The sequence below is a fragment of the Pseudorca crassidens genome, chromosome 2 (assembly GCF_039906515.1).
Source record: "Pseudorca crassidens isolate mPseCra1 chromosome 2, mPseCra1.hap1, whole genome shotgun sequence".
In the NCBI taxonomy this organism is placed as follows: Eukaryota; Metazoa; Chordata; class Mammalia; order Artiodactyla; family Delphinidae; genus Pseudorca; species Pseudorca crassidens.
Window position 1 is genome coordinate 107,505,946 of NC_090297.1, and position 21,641 is coordinate 107,527,586.

Genomic DNA, 21,641 nt, shown 5'->3' on the forward strand with positions numbered 1-21,641 from the left:
CCCAGTGCCACTGAGCATCGGGAGAGACCATTGTTGGGGGGGGGCGGTGGAAGAAGAAAAGAGGATGGGGAGGGACTCGGGGCTCCGCGGAGAAGTGTTGACGGGGCTAGCGGGGCTGTCACAGGGACAGCTGGAGATGACACACAGCCCCTTCTAGTTAAAGACTAAAGGATCTAAGGAAAGTAAAACTGGTATCAGGGAGGCAAGTGGGAAGACAAAAAAGGAGATGGTGAACGAGGAAGCCCCTTCTTCAGCGGCCCAATCCCAGAATGGCAGGACCGACGAATTTCAGGGGCTCTCTCTTCCTTCAGATCGCCTCCCTTCCCCTTCCTCACGGTTCCTAGCCAAACTCCTTTGCACAACCCTCTCCTAAATCTGGAGTGCTCACACTTAAAGTTTACCTGGCTGTTTTAGAGGAAGCAGGAATAACAAGGTGTGGTTTCTATCCCGAACTGCCAGAGGCAGAAACTCCTGGATCCCTGCCATCTCCTTCCAGAAACAGTCCAGATTATTTCCAATGCAGACCTCCCTGTCCTCCATTCTGCTGGCGACAGCAGAGTTTGGAGAAGCTGAAGCGGTTTAACAGGCCTGACCAAGTGGGCATCTCCCTTTCCATTTATTTGCTCCAATGACTCAAAAAAGAACTCCCTCAGTACTCTTCCCCACTTTCTTACTACACACACACACACACACACACACACACACACACACTTCACACTTCTGCTTCCAGGGCAAGAAGGAGTGAATTGGTTTCAATTCTTTCCTTTATCTTTCCTTTGCCCCTGTACCAGTAACCTGGGCTTAGAGATCCAAGTCATACCACTTGGTGAAATCTTTGCTCCAGAGTGCGGGAGCAGGGTGCTTTGGGGATGTTCATACTGAATGTGTCTACCTATTCTAGGTAAGGTCTTGGGTTATCTACACAGAACACTTACCAGGGGCTCTGACTTGGGTTCTCACTTCCAATAAGCTATGGGCTCTTGGTCCAGTTCTCTGCCTCTCTGAACCTCAGTTTTCTCATCTGGAAAATGAGGGTCTTGGACTAGATGCTGTATCGGATCCCTTTTATATTTAATAGTATGTGATTCTGTTCTCCTAAACATGGAGGTTTCAAAATGCTGGGATATGTTACATGGAGAGGGCTGGCAGGCTGTGTCCCAAGCAACCTGACAGATGGCATTTGTGGTGTTGAATTTACCACTGACAAGGATGTGGGCCTTTGGAGTTTCGCATACTCCAAAGCTACATCTTGGAAATACTGTTTTTTGCCAACAAACTTTATAATTTACTAAAATATAAAACCATAATACATAAGCATAATTTACAGTGAGAAATTTAACTGTCACTCAGACTGAAGGAAAACTCATGTCTGCATGTCCAGCACATTTTCTCCCTTAAACCAAATCAGAATAATAATGTCAACATATAAATGCACAATGACATAACTGAACAGGAGTAGTTGTTTCTTTAATGGCATCTGGCCATCCCCAGCAAGGAGTCGTGCCAATGGGTTCAGAAAACTCTTCTTTGGCTACGGTTCTCCACCCCTATCTCTTAAGCTATGGGCAGCCTTGCCAATGCTCCTGGACTACTCTAACTCTGCTAGTTAAGGCACTCTTTCCAGGATGGCTCTTGGAAAGGCTGTGCCCACGTGGGCCTCATGGACTCTCCCTTTACTGGCTAGCATTCACTGCTGACCTCTCTTCAGGTTGACATATTCCTTATTGAAATACGTTAATATTTTCAATTAGGTCATAGCCAAGTCCTGCTGGCAGGGAGCCATCTCTTCTCTTTAAGGTTACTTTGCATACTCTCTACTTACCCATTACTAAAATAGAAATCTTGTACTCTTAGAGAGAAAAGTTGTATATACTTTTCAAGTTCTGAGGAAAGACCATCATTTTCCCCTAGAACCAAGGACCCATGCACCTCACCAGCTACTCCTTCACAGGCCCCTTTTCTGGGTCCATTAACATTAGAGTTCCTTAGGGGCTCAGTCCCGGGCCTGTCTCTGCGTCCACCTACTCTCTCTTCTCCTTGATCACTTCAGGTAGACCCAGGACCTTAATGCTGCCTATATGCTATTAATTCCCACATTTCTATCTCCAGTCCAGACCTTTCCACCAAACTCAGAATCACCATCTGTCAATTCAACATCATCACATGGGTATCTAAAAACCATCTCAAACCTAACAGACCATAAACAAACTTCTGAACGAGTTCCTCATCTTTTTACCAAGGTGTTCAGGCCAAAAACCTTACAGTCATCCTTGTTTCCTTTCTTTCTCTTTTCCCTACATCAGCAAGTCTGGTTGGCCCTACCTTCAAAATCTATTCTGTATCTACCACTTCTCCACCACTGCCTTAGTCTAAGCCACCATCATCTCCTTCCTTAGCTACTGCAACAGCCTCCTAACTGGTTTCCCTACTTCCAATCTTGCTTACTTAAAACCCATTATTCTCAGCAGTCAGGGTGATCCTTTAAAAATAAATCAAATCTGATCCAACAAATATGCTCCCAAGAGAAATGAGTGCGTATGTCCCATAAAAAGACAAGTATTTTTATAGCAGCTTTATCCATAATAGTCAAAAACTTCAAATGTCTATCAGCCAAAGAATGGTTAAACCTGGATAAACAAATTGTGGCAGCCAAAGAATGGTTAAACCTGGATAAACAAACTGTGGTATATTCATATAGGAAATACTATGTAACAAACTTAAAAGACAGAACTATTATATACAACGGCATAAAAAGATCTCACAAAATATTGAACAAAAGAAGCCAGGGCTTCCCTGGTGGCGCAGTGGTTGAGAGTCTGCCTGCCGATGCAGGGGATGCGGGTTCATGCCCCAGTCCGGGAGGATCCCTCGTGCCGCAGAGCAGCTGGGCCTGTGAGCCATGGCCGCTGAGCCTGCGCATCCGGAGCCTGTGCTCCGCAACGGGAGAGGCCACAACAGTGAGAGGCCCGTGTACCGCAAAAAAAAAAAAAAAAACCAGACCAAGAGTACACACTTTATGATTTCATTTATGTAAAGTTCAAGAAAAAGCAAATTAATCTACTGTGAGAGAAAATAGTGGTTACATGGTGGGAATGTGCTACATTTAAACCTAAATGGTGGCTAAAAGGGTGCATACAGATGTAAAAATACACTTAAGATCTGTGTGTCTTTCTGAATGTATTTTATACTGCAAATTTTTAAAAAAAGCTTTAATGAGATTTTTCATTCTCCTTTCCTCAGATCCTCCAATGCTTCCCATTATACTAAAAATTAAATCCAAACTCCTAACCAAGATCTAAAAAGCTGTGCATGTTCTGGCCCCTACCTGCTCCCTCCAACCCTCTTTCCTAGGTCTCTCCCAGGCTTCAACTCTGCTTTACCTTCACTGGTCTCCCTGCTGTGCCTCCAACATGCCCACATCTGAGGACCTGGGCACTGGGAGTCCTGCTGCCACTGCTGGGAACTAGTCTAGACTTGCTCTTACCTCCCCCCACCAGACAGCTCTCCTCCACAAATGGCTTAAATTGGGTGTGGGAAATAAAATTATGGAGCAGAAGGTGATCAATAAGTGTACAGTAATCATGGTTAACATTGTTAGAGCATTTACCTGACTTGGGCACTTTTCTGACCAGTTACATTGATTAACTCACCCCACCTCCTCATTAACCTATGAGATGATCACCATTTACAGATGAAATTGAGGCACTGATTAGTTAAGTAGTAACTTGATATAATCACACAACTCAAAAGTGGCAAAACTAGGATTTGAACCAAGGCAATATAGATGCAGAGCTCTTATTCATTTTAAATGCATCCATTTTAAGTGTATAGTTCCATGTGTTTTAACAAATGTATACACCCATGTAAGCAACCTTTTGATCAAGATAAAGAACATTGCCCCTAAAAGTTCCCTTGTGCCCTTCTGCGGTCCATCTCCCCATCCTTGGCAACCACTAATCTCCTTTCTGTCACCGTAGATTAGATTTGTCTATTCTAGAGTTTTATATAAGTAGATTCATACAGTATATAGGTCTCTGGCTTCATAGCTCTGGGTTTCAGAGCTTTCCAGGGTTTTTAACCACTACCTTATACTACTTCGTGGTGTAGCTTCTTTCACCACTTACCTATCAAACTGGCTACTCCTCAGGACTTCCCTGGCAGTCCAGTGGTTAAGACTCTGTGCTTCCACTGCAGGGAGCACGGGTTCGATCCCTGGTCAGGGAACTAAAGATCCCACATGCTGTGTGGCATGCCAAAAAAAGTTTTTTTAAATGGCTACTCCTCAACATCAGCCACCCATCTATATCCTATCACTGCTTTTACGCACGCCACTCCAAGCACACGAGATTGTCAGAATGGGGAGTGTAAAGAGGGACAAAACAAGGTCAGTGACAGCCCCTCTAAGATACCATGAAGTTCCAGTGAGAGAGGCTAACAAGTGAAGCACCAAAATTCCTATCCTTGAAGAGCTTATAATCCAGTTAAAGAGAGGGGATAGCTTATATATAAAGCCAATAAGTCACAAAGCAAAAAATTCATTCATTCAACAAGGACTTATTCAGTAAATATAAAATAGTATAATGTGACTAAGCAATTGGCTCTGGAGTTCAGACAGATCTTACTTCATCTACCACTTCTTAGCATGTGACCTTGGTCAAGTAAATTAGTATCAGTTTCCTGATCTTAAAATTGGCATAACAGCAAAATCTACCTAAGGGGTTGTTTTGAGGATTAATTGAGATAATGCATACAAAACACTTAGTACAGTACCTGGCACATAGTAAAAGTTCAATAAATATTAGCCATTATTTTTACAATTATTGTATATGTTAGGCACCTTTCAACACTCTCGGGAGATACAGATTAACAGAATGAGATTCATTAAAGGTTCTTAAGGGATTCAGTTTAGTGCAGGGATACTTAGACCAGGATCCATGAAACTTCTGGAATTTTTGCTTCAGGATATTGGATATATATGCATGTATGTATTTTTTCTTGGGTAGGGTCCACAGCTTTTGTCATATTCTCAAAGGACTGTCCCATGACCTACAAAACACTGAGAACCCATCGTCTGGAGCATGCATTCTCAATGGGGGTGGTATCGCCACCCCCCACACACAAGAAGTCAAAAATTGGTTCAGGGATGGGAATCTTAGCTTTACAATGTTTATGTCCTTCCAAAGGGCCATAGTACATATGCAGAGACACAGAACATTGGTGATATTAAAATTTCATGCATAGGGGGAGGGCAATTAGGAAAAAATGTCAGAGGATGGGCAAACACTAAAAAACAAACAGATGTGCAAACTGAAGTACCTAAGTGTACAAGCAATACTAGCTCTGTTCAGAGAATTGCTGAGTACTAGAGTCTGAAAGAACCAGAGGGTGGAGAGATAAAGGAGAGTTTAGGGGAGTCAAACTCAGTGAGTAGTGGAGGCACTCAAGAATCACTGAACGAAGAAAAGCTCAGAGATTCTGAGAATGAATGCCTGAGAAAAAAAGTGGCTCCAAAGAGAGAAGTAGGGAATTCAGCAAAGGCACTAATTTATTCTATGGTGTGAATTCATCAACACGATATCAGATAACAGCAGAAAATACCGCATAGGGGGAGTTCCCTGGTGGCCTAGTGGTTAGGATTCTGGGCTTCCACTGCCGTGGCCCAGGTTCAATCCCTGGTCGGGGAAGTGAGATCTCAGAAGAGTCCATTCATTTGATAGGTAACCTGAAGACAGAAAGGACACAGAGACTGAAAAAACCCTCCCACCACCTGGGGCTGCTTCAGTGCTGTGCCGGGTTCCAAGTGCTCCTGGGACCTCAGCTTATGACCACATACAGCAGAACTCTGAAATTACGAGGTCAGTTTGTCCCATTATGACTCAGAAGACCGGCATCCAGTCATGATGTGAAATATCACATCTAATCTTCCAAGTTTTTTTTTGGCTGCACCATGCCGCATGCGGGATCTTAGTTCCCCAACCAGGTATCAAACCCATGCCCCCTACAGTGGAAGCGGAGAGTCTTAACCACTGGACTACCAGAGAAGTCCTTCCCCCAAGCTTTTGACATATGGAATCAGACATCCACTAGACGACCCAACCTGCATATCTCACAACACCCCTCAAAGTTGGCATATCCAAAACTGAACCTATCGTTTTTATCCTGCCCCCCTAAATTCTTCCTGCTGCATACTCTCATCCTTGATGCCACCCTCCCCTTCATTCACTGTATCCTATCTAATACCAAGTCCTAATTTGCCTTTTAAATATCTCCCCACTGCATCTCTCCCTTTCCTTCCCTACTTGTCACAGCCCTCATTTAGCCCTCATCTCTCACCTGAATTGTTGCCAGATGCATAACTTGTTACCTTGCCCCCAGTCTTCATCTCCCCCATATCTACTTTCTACAGTGCAACCATGGTTCTAAAACACCAATTTGTCATCCCCTTGCTTAAATCCCTACTGTGGCTTCCCATCATGGATAGCAACTTCCCAACCAGTGTGCCTTGACAATGATGCTCAGTTATTAATTCCCTCAGCACTTTGGACTGCTAGGCAGGGCCTGGGATCGCTAGAATTCTTAAGCCAATAGCCTCGAGCCTAAAGAACCCTCCTCTCTTTACCTCAATGTGTTGCTTGAAATGGTTCTGTGCCCTGATGTGAAAAAGGGCTGAGAAGCACTGATCTTTGGGAGCTCCCTAACTGGCTCTGACCTCATCCCACCTCCAGCACAGAACAGTGTTATTAGCTTTAGCGAATTACATACCATGTTACTCGTCAATCTCTGCTTCTGCTCAGAAACATCCCATCCACCTGGAATGAGCTTCCCTTCATCTTTGTCTGAGAAGCTTCTAACCTTCCTTTAAGATTATATTCAAGTATCACTTTTTTTCCAGGAAGTTTTCATGCCAGGACTTCCATGCCAGGTTAGATACCCTTCCTTACGCTCCCCAAAATATTTTGTTTCCTATGTGTCAGTCTACCCCCTCGGTAATGATCAGACAGCAGAACCACCTTGCTCATCTTTGCATCTTCAGCGGCCACCAGCATGGAGCCCTTGTATGTACGTTACATGAATGAGAACGATGCAAGAGAACGAGAGAGCTAGGCTCACCTTTTCTTTCCTAGAGTTTAGTTCGTGGTTACGTAAGAGCTTCAGAGAAGGGGGTGATATAACAGGATTAAATGTGGCAAAGAACAGAATAGGCCATTGGATTCGGTCTAGTTACTGCTCTAGTTACTGAAAGTCTGAGCACAGATTTAAATATGATGGAAATCAGGTCTGGAAGGACTGAGAATGAGGAAAAAATAGGAATAAGATACAAATCCCTTACCCAAGATACCTGGTGGTATGAAGAATGAAAGAAAATGACGGCTTACTGAGTTCCTACTGTCCCATTTCAATTGTTTTGCAATCATTTAAGACATTTATATGGTTCCAAAGAAAACCACATTAACATAGTACACTCGGAGAAATCCAGTTTCCTCCATATCCCTTCCCTTCCCCCAGTGGTAACAACTTCCATTAGTTTTTGGTTTATCCTTCCATTTTTAAAATATAGACAAATGTATATATTACGTGTCACCCCTTAGATAAGGAAACACACTATACATTGTGTTCTGCGTGTTAGTTTCCTCACTTAACATATCCTGGAGCTCTCTCCAAACAGTATGTAGAGTCTCCCTCATTCCTTTTTTACTGCTGCTCAGTACTCTACTGTATAGATTTACCAGTTTATTCCACCATTCCCTTACTGATGGATACGTGAGTTGTTTCCAATCTACTGGTATTACAAATAGTGCTGCAATGAATAGCTTTGTGTATGTTACTTTATATTTTTGCCATCATATCTCCAGGAACTTTACTTCTGTTCTCACTTAATACTCACAATAACCGATGCCATGGATACTGGGTCTCCATCTTATGTATAAGCTTGATGTAAGGAAACAGCTGCTGTAGTACACAGCAGTCCAGCAACTGCAACAGCACATTACAGAGTAAGCCCTTAAAACATGGAATAAACACCCTCACTCCTACCTTACCATTCTTCTCCCAATATACGTCTCTTCTTAGAGAAAAAGAAGTTATTTTGCCAAGTTAAACACCACAAAGAATAAACAAGGAGTTTAGTTTTATTTTCTCTGTGCATTTGCAAAACACTTAGGACTGACACAGAAAAAAATAAAACCTCCTGTGAAAAAAATTACACTTACAAAAGGAGGCCTGAGAGGGATTAGCGCCTTAGTCCCTGGGAGCTACAGCAACTCTGATTGGTCCAAGGAAGTGAACAGATATTGGGAGGCTATAACAAGAGGAAAGGCAACGAGAAATCACTGAGGGAGAGGGCCTCGAAGTGGGCCTCGAGGGGGAACTGGAGGCCGGGGAGTGGGTCTGGGTGGAGGGAGGGGCCCCCGCTGGTAGCCATAGGGTGGAGGTCGTGGAGGGCCAGTGTATCCATGAGGGGGCATCAGTGGAGGAGGTCCACGCATGCCATGCGGAGGCATAGGACCTGGGTGACCTGCAGGAAGAAAAGGAAAACTTAGTAAAAACAAGAAACAGGAGACAGTTCACACTGGGACAATGCAGAGAGAGGACAGACAGGGAGACAGTGAAAAGAAATCTAAGAAAGAAAAGTAAGGAAGTGCAGTGGATAAGAGGTGTGACAAAAGAAGCTGCAAGAATGCCACGTGAGGATGAGGGAGGTGGCTACAGCCTACTCACCCATGGGAGAGCCGAACGGAGGCCCTCGGGGGGGCATGCCCATTGGAGGAGGTCCAGGATGAGGCATTCCAGGTGGTGGTCGGGGTGGTGGCTGCCCCCCAGAGCCAGGGGGCCCAGCATGGGGGTGTCCTAAGCCATGAGGGCCATGGTGGGCCAGCTGCATCTGAGACATCCCTATGAGAACAAAACAGACACAAAGAGAAAGGAGACAAAAGGAAGTTAGACAAGAGGGCAAAGAAAACGAGACAGGAAGAGAAGAAAATGGAGAAGCAAGTGACATCAGGAAGAAGAGCATGGAAAATAAGGCTGGTAAAAAGTGCCCTTATCCTTGACTCCATTCCAAGAGAACAAACCAACGAACTACCCAATCAACTCCCTGCCCCCTGCAGCTCACTTGCTCCTTCCATGATTTAGGCACTGTAATAGTGCTGCAACAGTACATAACAAATGGCGTGATTATTCTACGGAGTAGGATTTGGGAAGGTAACAGAGATGCTGTCTGAGCGAAGATCTAATTCTAAAGGATGAAAAGGAATTTTTCAGGTGGACAGCAGAATGGGAACAGAATATTCCAGGCAGAAAAGATTAGCATGTGCAAAGCACGTGGATGATCAACAGCATAGTATGTGAAAGGAAATCCAGTAACTCAGTCATCAGGAGCAGCGTGCAGTCATAGGAGTAAGGGGAAGGAGCCAGATGGTGAAAAGCCTAGAATGCTACGGCAGTGAGTTTGGGTTTCACTCTGTAGATAAAAGGGAGCAACACAAGAATTTTGAGCAAGGGTGTGTGAACATCTGTATTTTAGAAAAATTACTCTGTGGAAGTCGATGAAAGGTAGACATAATTAGAGTCAAAGTGTCAGGATATTACTACAATAAATTAGGTGTGAAATAATGAGGATATGACAGCCTGAACTAGGGCACTGGCCTAGTGGAGGTCGATGCCAGATATAAATAAGACTTGGTATTAAGAGTGGGGTGACAGGGAACAGTCAAACATAACTCCTAGATTTCTGAATCAAGCACCTGAAAACAAAGAAAACTAGAGAAAGAATAGGTTTGAAGGGGAATGGCAGAAGAATGGAGCTGTCCATTAAACACCAAGATTAAGGGTATGGAATGTTAATAACCATGGAACAGAGATACAGATCTAGGAGGCATCAGTGTACAAATAATGGAACTATGCAGAAAAGAGAGCCAAACACAAAAACCTAGGTACAAGCAGAGAAAAAGGAGCCCATTAAGGTGGATGAGATTAAGGATTCAGAGAGATAGATGGAGAATCCAGAAAAATCAAAAGAGACAAGATTTTCAAACAGGAGGACATGGCCAGTTTCAAGTATAGCAAAGGTCAAACCAGATAAGGAGCAGAAGTGTCCCCTAGACCTGGCAATTAGGTCACTGCTTTTGGGTGGAATTCAGAGGAGAGAATGGAAGTAAAAGTTAAGGAAACAAAAAATAGCAAGTATAGTTATACTCTTTGGTAAAACTGAAATAAGAAATGAAGACAGGGTGGTAGTTGTTAAAGTAAACAGAGTAAAGTATCTTGTATTTACTTTTACAAAAGAATGTCTGAAAGAAAGGAGAACTCTGGGACTATTTATTATTGCTGAAGGACAAAGAGCAGCAGCATAAGTGGTGATAGAGCTCCTCTACCAACATTCCTCTCCTTCCCAGCAAAGAACACCCACCTGGATGGGGCATCCCACCCGGTGGGAATGGGTGAGGATGTGAGTGTCCATGTCCAGGATGTCCAGCCCCTGGGGTTCCTGCTGATGGGGGGCCATGTCCTCCAGCTCCAGGAGGCATAGGTGGTGGGGGCATGGCTGGGGGTATCCCAGGTGGAAGGGCTCCAGGAGGCGGTACTGGTGGTGGGAAGGAGCCAGGAGGAGGCATGCCTATAGAGAAAATGTAAAAAGAGTTAATGACAGTGAGAAGAGAGTGCCTTTAGAGAGCCTGTTCCAATCTGGCCTCTCCAAGAAGGATGAGCTCTTTCCTCCTCCTCCCAGCTCTCTAAAGTCAGAAGCAATGCTAGATGACTCAAACAGCACCTTCTGGAGAAACTCAACAACTTTCTTCCCTCCACAATCATCCCTCCACAATCACCCCTCAATCCCTTTCTTATCACTTACTGACTCAATGTTCTTCCCTTTCCAGGTTCTTTTTCCTTCTCCTTACCTGCCAGCCCCCCAACCCAAGACAAACATGTTTTTTTTGTTTGTTTGTTTTTGTTTTTTGTGGTACACAGGCCTCTCACTGTTGTGGCCTCTCCCGTTGCAGAGCACAGGCCACAGACTCCGGACACACAGGCTCAGCAGCCATGGCTCACGGGCCTAGCCGCTCCGCGGCATGTGGGATCTTCCCGGACCAGGGCACCAACCCGTGTCCCCTGCATCGGCAGGCGGACTCTCAACCACTGCACCACCAGGGAAGCCCCCAAACATATTTTTTATCAAAAGCTTTACCTGGTGGAGGAAGCCCAGACCCCAGTGATGATACCACAGGATTCGGAGCAGAGGGTGGAGGGGGTGCATCTGCAAACAGCTGATGAGGGCGGTCAGCCTGGGAGAGTGGGTTCTGTGCTGCCAGAAGTCGTTCAGCGGCTGAGCCATGGCGTTCACCTTTGGAGTCCTTCTTGAAAGCATAGGACACGGTGATTGGGCGGTTACAGAGGTACTGCCCATTCATGGCCTCAATCGCTGCATCCGAAGCATCAAATGAAGCAAAATTAATAAAGGCATAACCTTTGGAGTTGCCTGTGTCAGGGTCCCGCATAATCTTGGGGGTTTGTAAGATGACCCCAAAGGCGCTAAAAGTATCATAAAGCAACTTCTCATCGATCTCTGGGTCCAGGTTCCCAATGAAAATGTTGGCCCCCACATCCAGGTTTTTGTTGTGAGCTGATGCCTTGTTCACCCGTATTGGTTTCCCATAGAGTTTGATCATGTTCATGATCTTAATGGCATAGTCAGCATCTTCCTCACTCAAGAATTCCACAAAGCCATAGCCTGGGGGAGTGGAAAGAAGAGGTTAACAAGTGATTCCAAATGAGGTATAACTCATTTGCCTTCTGAAGCACAAAGAACAAGAAATAATAATCTCACTTCAACTGAGAATGGTTCCAGAAACAAACTGTGAGTTAGGCTTAAGAGAAAAAAATCCTTAGTTTGCTCATTCCAAGACAGCTATGAATACTGCTGGGGGCCTCCTGGAGCAGCCTGTCCCCTCAAAACATAACTGCAATTCTTGCCATGTACTCACCTTGGTGCTGACCAGTGACTCTATCCTTTGGCATGTGGGTGTTGACTACTGGCCCTGCCTGGAGAAATAGCTCCCACAGCAGTGGTTCGCTAACCTTCTCATCGAGGCCCCCCACATACACAGTGGCATCTGGAGGACAGGATTAGGAGGTTAGGGCAGAGATGAGAGGAGATAGGGAGGTAACGGGAACATGAAGATGGAACCCAGGCGGGGGATTTGCGGGTTGAGACAGGGTATAGGAGCAAAGAGGGAAAGAGAGAGAGAAAAAAAAAAAGACGTTAGCTTAAGCCCTTACACCTCCTCCTTTCCAGAAAACAGATAAACTTCTTAAGTCTAACTTAGAGTTCTAGAGCAAATTCACTTCGTAACTTTTCTTTTTCTCTTTTTTTTTTTTTTTTGAGTGGGAAGGCAGCAGGGGATTGGACATAGCATCACACCTACAGGCCTCAGCCTGCACCCGTCCATCCCGTCCCCAGCAGGCATCGGGGTAGGTCTGGCACCCTTCGGAACGGCCCAATCTCCCGCCCCGGAGGAAACACTGCTAGCCCTAATCGGGGCCCCCCAAACTCCCTGAGTTCATTCCGGGCTTGTCCCCTCCAGTCACCCTGGTTCCGCTCGGAGATCGGCCCGGCCGCCATGGCGAAACAACTCCCGCCGTCTCCAGACAACGATCCCGCCCCCTGACCTCAGTCACAACTTCCACTTCCGGGGCGAAAGCTGACGTGAGGCGGTGGGCGGGCCCTAGGCAGGGGAGGAGCCGGAAGCGGCCGCGGCCATCTTAGGAGCCGCTGATACTTGAAGCGGCGGAGGTGACGGCGTTTGAAGTGCGTCTGGGAGTTGTCAGGGCGGGGCAGACGAACGGAAACGCCCAGACCCTCCTAAGGCAGTGCTAGACGTTAAAGGGTCACACTGCTCCCGAAAATGTCAATTCAAAAGCTGAGAGAACAAAACTTCACTTTTCATGTATTTTGTAGCCTTCTTTCGTTTCCCAGAGAAGGGTGTGCTGAGGAACCCCCCAACGCAAGGCGTGGAGGCAGCTGTCCGCCCCGACCCGCAGCCTTTGGACAGATGCGGCCTCACAGCCCCGGCCTGGGCTTGAGGTATTTCGTTTTTCCTCAGCCAGGGGATTGCGGAAGGTCTGAGCTCGCCTAGGCGTTATTGCATAGAGAGTGAGGGGAACGTGAGGCTCAGAGGTGGAGTGATAGCAAAGCTGAAGGATGGTTGACACAGAAGCCCAGAGTCCTCTGTCTCAACGTCCAGAGCGCACCCTGACGCCCAGCAACGTCTGGGTGTCTTTTGACCCATCTGCACGGAAGAGAGAACCCAAATTGCCTGTGAATTCTTCAGAGCCTCCCCTGACCCATCCCCTTATTTCCTTAGCAATATAATATGGTCGGTACCTTCCTCTCTTGGGTCACACCGCCTTCGCCCACCCCACCCCCCACCGCTCTCTTACCTAGATTCCTTTATTCAGACACAAGAAACAATGCCAGCAGCGTGTATAAATATTGTGCTTTAATGAACTCCTTAAATAGAAATGTCACGACAAAAATATACAATTGGAAGAGACAGGGTGTCTCCCATACCCATGGAAAACTGTAAAGGAAGAAGTAGAAATCGGAATTACAGGAACAGCAAGAGGAGGTGAGAAGGAGGTCTGTAGGCCATCTTGTTGACACTGATAAATGGTATCTCTGATCTCACAATTTACCAGCTCAGTATCCAAAATTTCCATCCAAAAGGGATGGCATTGCCCTGAAAAAAGGATGCGATCATATTCTGGATTGTTTTTGTTTGTTTTCGTTTCTTAATTCTTCAAATCACAAGAAACTATTTAAACCAAACAGGGCAGAGTAAGAGTTGGATAAGGTCAGCACCACCCATCTGCAATGGAAACTCAAGTCAGTGAGCTTGTTTAAGGGCTGGCGTATGAAAGCTGAGGCAGCAAGACCAAGTAAGAAAATTGAAGGATTAGACAAAACTCTCCCTCACCCCAGACCACCCTCTGCCCTGCCCATGAGAAAGCCAGCAATTTCAACGGGACTGGGACATAATGGTATTTGGATTTCTTTTCTTGGAGTGATCCTCAGGAGATATTCTTGGTGTCCATTTCCTTAATAACTCCTGAAGATGGGCTAGCTCAGCCTGAAGGCCAGAGATCGTGGGAGCTGAGAGTCCCATCTGGGGAGGGGGTGAAGAGAGGCAGAGAGGAATATTATTTTAGCTGCAGCTCTCTGCTCCTGGCATCCTTAATTCTCTTTCCCCCTCCAACTATGCCCTAGTTTCCACTTGATATTAGTCGCAAGCAGTTTCCCCACACTCCCAGACCTATCCACTTTGATACCAACAAGAATGGTACCTCATTTCCCAGACCCCCAGCCCTTTCCCTTTCCAGCTCCTGGAAATATCTGGTTTCTCCTAGAACTTCTGGTTCAGCAGTCAGGCCCCTTCTCCCACTCCCAGTCCCTGTTTTTCCTTCTCACCTGGACCTCAGGCCTTCCCCTCAGGTAGCAGCGTCTCCAGAGCCTGATTTGGGGTCCCAGATATCCAGGCAGCAGCAGCCCTGGGGGTAAAGGGCAAGCTCCCCAATGTGAGGGGAGCCCCCACTCCTGATCAGCCAGGCTTTCAGAGGAGATAGCAGGTCGAGGGAGCCAACGAGAAGAGACTGCCAGCAGGGAGGGACTGTCCCGCCAAGGACAGAGCTGATTCAAGGGGGTCAGGGCCCCTCTAGAGAAGAGCCACACGGAACTGGGGGGCCCAGGAACCATGAAGCTTGGCTAAGGAGGAAAGGGAAATCAACTGACAACCTAGAAAACTGATGACCCCAGTTTCCCCAAACTGGGTCAGGAAGGAATGTCCAGCTGCCACTAACTCAACACTGCACGTGTGATCAAACTACCAGCCTCCGCCCTAGAACTCTTTATCTGCTCTCCTTATTAGCCTTCAGACTAGGCCTCAGGACTGATTCAAGTTGATTTTAGGGAAACATAAAAATGTTTGCGTGAGACAGGAAGACTAATAAGGATGAGGAGGACAAAAAAGATGCTTTATGTTAACTTTAGGATTTCTGTCTTCCTGGGGACAGTCAGGTACTATAAATGCCAGCTAACAGAAGAGGAGTGAGGACCTCAGACACTGTCTTTTCACTTCTCACCTAGTGGGATGAGCCTGTGAGAGAGTCAGAAGAATTTAGGAACTTTAGACACCTCACCTGCTGTCTAGGGAGCCATGAATCTGGGCAGTGTTCTGGGTCATAGCCAAGATTATGGAACTGTAGTATCTGTTCGTTGCTGTAGCGTAAGTCCCAGTCCCAGACAGATAGCTGTGGGTTAACAGAGTTCCCAGCTGGGGGCTGGGAGTACCCTGCAGTATAGACTTGTGTATAGGTGTTGAACTGGTTAGAGGAAACAAGAAAAGGATGGTTAAACAAACAAAAATATATAATCCTTCTCCCAAGTCTAGAGAGAAATCATGAAATTCTCATCTCTTAAGAATCAGATATAGGGTGAAAGTCCCATCCTGAAAGTGAGCATCAACCTCCCCCTTTCCCATCCACAGACCTCACTTTTCATAATCAAGACTAAACTTCAGAGAGTAGTGGGGTTTTCTGGGGTTTTTTTGGGGGGGCGCACTGCACAGCTTGCGGGATCTCAGTTCCCCAGCCAGGGATTGAACCTGGGCCACGGGAGTGAAAGCCCAAAATCCTAACCAGTAGCCCACCAGGGAACTCCCAGAGAGTTCTTCTTAATGGGGGGAAAAAAAGACAAGTCAAAAATGGAACTCACTGACCTGTCCACTCTGCTTTCCACGCTCCCAGGGAGTGTCTCTCAAGAATGTAAGGGTGTCAGGAACCCTGACGCTGTCATGAAGAGCAAGAAGGAAGAACTCAGAGAATTCAAACTCAGCTGGAGACTGCTGGAGGAGCTGCCAGACGCAATCAAGGAAGAGGAGAAACACTGGGGCCTGAGAAGAGGGAAATTAAGAGGTTGGAAGGGGTTATGGGGACCTAAATGGGGAGGATGACAAAATAACAGGGGATGAGGGGCACAGGAACAGAGGACACTAAGGAGGTCAGGGAGTGGAAATCTCAGTTGAGGTAGGGGGTTGTGGTCCCTCACTCATCTGGGTCTCCCTTCAAGCTTAGCCCAACCTCAGAACCCTTTGGACCTAATTCGCCTCCGATGGATTTTACTATTTAATTTTCTCATCCCCGTACTTCTTAATAATACTCTCCCAGTACCCTCCCCAAACATTCTCACCTCTTCACTGGCCCCAGTTCCCCCAAGTCGGGTCAGGAAAGGATGTCCAGCTGCCACCCACTCTCGCTGCACTAGTGATTGGAAGCCAAGCAGTGTCCGGGCTTCAGGGGCTGAAAGCAGCTGGACGAGTGAAGAGAGGAGGCCATTGAAATCACGATCACCGCGCTCTGGGTGATAAAGAGGGATAAGGGACAAAGAAGGAAGGCCAAGAAACTAGGGCAGAAGAGAGTGAGAAAAAGAAATATGGCAAGAGGAAGTGAGCAGCACAGAGGGGGAAAGTTTGGGGTAGGTAGGATTGAGAGGGCACATAAAAGTGAAGAGAAAACAAAGACTTTGAGTGATTCACTTCATACACTCCACCGACATAGAAATACCCAGCTTCACATGTAGGAAGCAGAATCATAAATGTCCAACCAGCTTCCACATTTTCCTTCCCACCCCAACCCCAATCCCCATCCTCTGATGGAAGGACAGGAACAGAGGGCTGAGAACCCCTCTGTTAGGGACCACAAGCTTAGTGGGGAGGCAGAAGTAGCACTGAAGGATGAGTTAGAGCTGATGGGTAGTTCCTAGCAAAACGAGAGGATGCTAGCACTGGGAGGGGACAAGGAAGCTTTATAGGTCTCCCTCCCTGAGCAGAATCCAGTCAGGTGAGTAAAGAGAAAAGGCAAGGAATGGAGTGGGTTGGCCCAAGAAACTCACCTTGAAGTACTACAGAGCGAACCCTGGATGTCACTAAGACTGAGATGTCACTAGCCTTTCGAAGACAAGACCTAGAGGAGTGGGTGAGGAAGAGAAGGGGAGAATAACAAGCCTGGAGGAAGGGAATGATGGGTCAGAGGATACAACAGAGACAGACTCCCAATTCCTTCCCCCTCTCCTTCTAAGGAGAAACAAATAACAGTCTTCTTGGGGAACCAAGGAGAAGAGTTAATGGAAGACCATTTAGGAGTCAGAGGGAGTACCTGACGTAGTCCAACCATCGTGTTCCATCCAGAGCTGAGAGCCATTTATCCTCAGCCACAGATGAATCTGAGAGAGAGTAGAGGAGTCAGAAGGGCAAAGAGATCAGGAGAACTGGGAGTTCAGGATCCAGAATTAAGAAGGGTCAATAATAAGTTGGGTAGTGGTTGGGTCTGGGGTTAGGAATGAGAAGTAACTATAAATGGCTATGAGGTTTCTACAATTAAGTTGTGGCGATGGTTGTACAACATTGTATATACAATGAAATGCATTGAATTGTACACTTAAGATGGGTGAAGGGTGAATTTTATGGTACATAAATTATATCTCAATGAAGCTGTTTAAAAAAAAATATCTCGGGGTCAAAAAGACAGGAAATCAGTGAGTCTGTGGGAGATGGGAGTTGAGTAGAAAACTAAGGATCAGTGGGTTGAAGGGGTACTCATCCACAGCAGGCAAAAGGGTAAACCAGGTTAGGGTCAGCAGACCTAGAGATGGGGTAAGGGGTCATAGTTTACTCACCAGGCAGGCAGAGGGCCCTCAGCCTCAGGTGGGCAAGTTGGACGTCTGCAAGACTGGGGAGCTCATCCATAGTGTCTACCAGGACAACGTCTGAATGCCCAGCCTGGAGCATCGACTCCACTACTCTGGAGGGGAGAGAGTCAGAAAGTAAGGGAAGCTGTCTGCCCTGAATATCTAACGCTTGATTCTTCTCATCAAACCTCCCCTCACCTGATATCATCCTTGTTGGGGTCACTGGCTGTATAGAAGCCACCACAGCGGAGAAGATCACTACCCCCAGGGTGATGCCAGGACAGGCGCTTCATGTGGATGAGAGAAGGATCATTGAGGGAGAAACTCCTAGCCCCACCCTACCCTTGCCCCCACACTGACCTCACAGGGATCCCCTCCCTCCACAATGACCCGTAACCTCCCATGACCCTCTAATTCCCAACCGTTACCCTCACCCTCACACTGACCGGTCCACGGCTCTGATGGAAGTGGCCAAATGCTCTCCTGACCTCACTGTCCAGAGTTCGGTTAGGGACCCAGAAGTAACGGGGGAGGCTGTGAAATTGAGAGTTATGTCACAGCTTGGCTCAGTGACCTCATTATAATGCGAACCTGTTATTACAAGGAAGCTGCTTAGGAGGGGATCATTCCAAGGGATCTCAAGTTTAGAGATCTAGGAATTAAAGGGGATAGCTTTGCGGATGTCCTAGGAGGCTGGAGTTTGTGGGAAGTCCTAGTTTTAGAGGATCAGAGAAGTGTGGGAAGATTGAGGGGGCAGCAGGGGTTGGGTGGACTGGGGGATCACCTGGTGGCTACGTCGAACCTCTCGTTGACAGTGCTGACCCTCCAGCCCCTGGCCCCCTGCTTTTTTCGCTCAATCTCCCAGTCTTCTGATGTCTCCAAGAGGGGAATAGGTGGTTTTCTGGAACCAGAACTCTGGCCTAGGGCAGGAGGGAGGCACAGAGGAGGAGGAAGAGGAACCAGAGCCAGCTCAGCTCTTTTGCCTTCAGCCAGCTTCTACTTTTTCAGACTCTCTACCCTTTCCTTATCCTAAAGCCACCACACTCACCAGCCTTGCTCAGGGTTATCCCTGCATACTGTTGGGCTTGACTGTTCTGAGCTCTGGCTTGGACAATGGCCATGGTCACCTGTAGAAGAAAGGACATCCCATCCTTTGTCTCAGACTGAAGTGAAAAGAAGGAAATAGGGCTCATGTGTTGCTCCACTGTCTTTGCTGCCAATAGAGAAGAAAAGCGAAGACAATCCCTAACGAAGGGAGCTTCCACAGGTCATGGGGACTGGAGTCAGGGGAACACATTTAGGACCAGAGAATGACAGAATGGTAATTCTGGGAGGAATCTTGGGGATAATCTTATGCAACCCTCCCTGTTTTTCAAAGGAAGAAACTTGTCCGCAGTTACACTCCTGATAATTGGCAGAGCTGGGCTAGAATTCAGGCCTTTACTCTCATTATACTATCATTTTAGTCACTCCTTGAGAAGAGAAGCAGAGAGAATGATGAGAGGGATCTTGGGAGACAGGGGACTATTGGGAATTTCCAGGGAAAGGATGCCAAGGTTCTAAGGGGAAGAGGGGTCCTTGGGCTGGAGGCCTCTTACCTGAAAGGCCTGTGGCTCTAGTCCTCCAGCCTCAAAACCAACTCTGAGTAGCCGGAAGTCTTGGCCATGAATCAGAATCTCCTCAGGGATAAATTTAAGCAGGGACCCTGGACGGAGGAGCTGGACTCGGGACAGGCCATTCACTGAAGTCAAGAGAGAGTGGAGTGAAGTAAGTCAGAAAGAGAAAAAAATACCGAATGCTAACACATATATATATATGGAATCTAAGAGAAAAAAAAAAAAGGAACCTAGGGGTAAGATGGGAATAAAGACACAGACCTACTAGAGAATGGACTTGAGGATATGGGGAGGGGGAAGGGTAAGCTGTGACAAAGTGAGAGTGGCATGGACATATATACACTACAAAACATAAAATAGATAGCTAGTGGGAAGCAGCCGCATAGCACAGGGAGATCAGCTCAGTGGTTTGTGACCACCTAGAGGGTGGGATAGGGAGTGTGGGAGGGAGGGAGAGGCAAGAGGGAAGAGATATGGGAACATATGTATATGTATAACTGATTCACTTTGTTATAAAGTAGAAACTAACACACCATTGTAAAGCAATTATACTCCAATAAAGATGTTAAAAAAAAAAAAAAGAGCTAGAGAGCGGTACAGCCATGGATCAGGGTCCCTCTAGGAGGAACTCTTCCAGCCCATCCCACTCCATCCACTCAGGCTGTCCTCTGAAAATAAAGGAAGGATGAGGGGTTCCGATACTCCCAGTGAGCCCCTTCACCAAGCTCCCACACTTACCAGCCTCTAATCGCCCAATGTTGGCCAGGGAAAAATCATACTCACTGCTCAGGGGAGTCTCCTAGAGGAAGCACATGAACTGATGCTAAAGACATCTGAAGTCTCATTCTTTGTCCTACCTTGGCAGCCCTAACCTCCCTAGAGATGGTCCCTATGGACAATCCCTGATACTCTCAGAAGACAGCCCTTAAGCATAACTCTCACTTTCTCACTTCCTGTAATGTTTGTCTACATCTTCTAGACTCCCCTACCCACTTCCCACTAGTTGTCCTTTGCGCTGCCCTAACCTTCTCACCTCACTCCGCTGCCATCCACAGGGCTGGAAGGTGACCCTCAGGTTGCTGCAGATCAGGGTTCCAGGCAGTTCAGGTTCCAACCCTTTCCTCACCCCTGGGGCCCATGCTAGGATCTGCTCCCCTGCAGGGCAAGAAGGGAAGCCAGGTTATGACTGTTCCCAGTACTGCCCACACTTGTATACACCCACTCCTCTCAGACAGGAGGATCTAAAGAGGAAAGATTAAGATCCTCCCCTAACCCCACTAGAATGAAAGCTTAGGAGGAGAGAATTTATATTCTTTTACTCTAGAGCCTAGAAAGTGCCTGGGACATAGTAGGCACCCAAATATTTATTGAATAAGTAAATGAGAAGAGGAGTAACAGGGTCAAGAAAACAGAGAGACCATCAAGGTCCAAGCTCCCAGCCAGCCCTGGACAGAGAAGAGAGCAAACCTCAGGCAGAAGCACTTTGAGCCAGGAGAGGAGTACAGAGGTACCTTTGGTGAGGTTTGAAACAAGGTCTGAGGAGCATGAAATTTGGAGGAGTCTTTGGAGATCAGAAGTATTGGAAGGGCATTATTACCTGGGAGGCATCCAGAGGCCAGGCAGCTGCCAAGCTGATGACTCCTGGGCTCTGGCATCCCACTCCCCTGGACAGACTTTGGTCCAGAGAGCTGCGAAGGGTGTAGGGTTAATCCCTAGGCCTCTCCAATCCTGGGGTCTGGGGTTACTTCAGCAACCACCTCTGGAGGCCTACACTCAGACACTCAGGATAAACTGAGATCAGTGGCTGTGGGGAGCTCAGCACGGGGCCGGGGCGGGGGGGGGGGGGGGGGTTGGCAGATAGTTAAGGGAGGAGCTGGTTAATGGATAATGAGACAATGAACTTGAAACTGCAAAAAAGACCAAGCTCCATCAACTGAGGTTGATATGAGACACACCCTCCTCCTCCTCTAGATCCTTTTCTTCCCTCTTTCTCCACACCATCCCCATTCACACCCTCTTGCCAATGCCCCCCTCGCGCAAGCCCGTTTCCTCTCCTTACCCCCATCTCTGGCTCCTCCTTCTGGGGGGTGACGTTGAAACTCTGGCCCCGGCCCCCCCACCACATTTCTCTGGCTCCATCCGGGGATGGAGCGGTCAAGGGTGGGAAACCTCGAGGATGCTCAAGCCCCTTGGGGAGAGGCTGAATCTTGTAGATGGGAGGAGGGAAGTCAGGGAGAGGGGCAGGAGGAAGATTCAAGGGAAAGGAGCATTTAAGGTGCAAGGAGCACGCT

At 47.1% G+C, this 21,641-nt stretch overlaps 2 protein-coding genes across 6 annotated transcripts; both read right to left on the reverse strand.

Annotated features, from left to right (window-relative positions):
* Nucleotides 1–8,111: 8,111 nt before the first annotated feature.
* SF3B4 (splicing factor 3b subunit 4) lies at nt 8,112–12,706 on the reverse strand. Its single transcript, XM_067727611.1, has 6 exons — nt 12,583–12,706; nt 11,979–12,107; nt 11,183–11,725; nt 10,409–10,615; nt 8,719–8,892; nt 8,112–8,515 (listed from the first exon to the last, which is right to left on the reverse strand). The coding sequence occupies exons 1-6, from the start codon at nt 12,614–12,616 to the stop codon at nt 8,328–8,330; spliced, it is 1,275 nt and encodes a 424-aa protein (XP_067583712.1). The 5' UTR covers nt 12,617–12,706; the 3' UTR covers nt 8,112–8,327.
* Nucleotides 12,707–13,473: 767 nt separating this feature from the next.
* On the reverse strand, nt 13,474–21,544 carry MTMR11 (myotubularin related protein 11). 5 transcript variants are annotated; one of them, XM_067727607.1, is made up of 17 exons: nt 21,410–21,544; nt 20,948–21,038; nt 20,384–20,505; nt 20,134–20,149; nt 19,333–19,475; nt 18,783–18,861; nt 18,519–18,654; nt 18,169–18,268; nt 17,933–18,021; nt 17,723–17,847; nt 17,203–17,269; nt 16,940–17,010; nt 16,238–16,404; nt 15,768–15,941; nt 15,190–15,372; nt 14,462–14,755; nt 13,474–14,159 (listed from the first exon to the last, which is right to left on the reverse strand). In XM_067727607.1, exons 1-17 carry the CDS (start codon nt 21,473–21,475, stop codon nt 14,013–14,015), a joined length of 2,070 nt encoding a protein of 689 aa, XP_067583708.1. In that variant the 5' UTR covers nt 21,476–21,544; the 3' UTR covers nt 13,474–14,012. The 5 variants fall into 5 exon arrangements, with proteins under 5 accessions (XP_067583708.1, XP_067583707.1, XP_067583706.1 ...); XM_067727606.1 differs by having other exon boundaries at nt 18,181–18,268; nt 20,089–20,149; XM_067727605.1 differs by having other exon boundaries at nt 20,089–20,149.
* Between the last annotated feature and the right edge of the window lie 97 nt (nt 21,545–21,641).

What these genes read in the sequence shown, in the direction of transcription:
- SF3B4 (XM_067727611.1), bottom strand. Translation starts at nt 12,616, where the DNA reads ATGGCGGCCGGGCCGATCTCCGAGCGGAACCAGG. An exon ending in GATCTCCGAGCGGAACCAGG is followed by an intron (nt 12,108 to 12,582) that starts GTGACTGGAGGG and finishes CCTGTCCTCCAG; the next exon opens with ATGCCACTGTGTATGTGGGG. An exon ending in GGGTGGGATGCCCCATCCAG is followed by an intron (nt 8,893 to 10,408) that starts GTGGGTGTTCTT and finishes TTGTTCTCATAG; the next exon opens with GGATGTCTCAGATGCAGCTG.
- MTMR11 (XM_067727605.1), bottom strand. Translation starts at nt 21,475, where the DNA reads ATGTGGTGGGGGGGCCGGGGCCAGAGTTTCAACGTCACCCCCCAGAAG. An exon ending in GTGGATGGCAGCGGAGTGAG is followed by an intron (nt 20,150 to 20,383) that starts GTGAGAAGGTTA and finishes TGCTTCCTCTAG; the next exon opens with GAGACTCCCCTGAGCAGTGA. An exon ending in CATTGGGCGATTAGAGGCTG is followed by an intron (nt 19,476 to 20,088) that starts GTAAGTGTGGGA and finishes TCTTGACTTCAG; the next exon opens with TGAATGGCCTGTCCCGAGTC.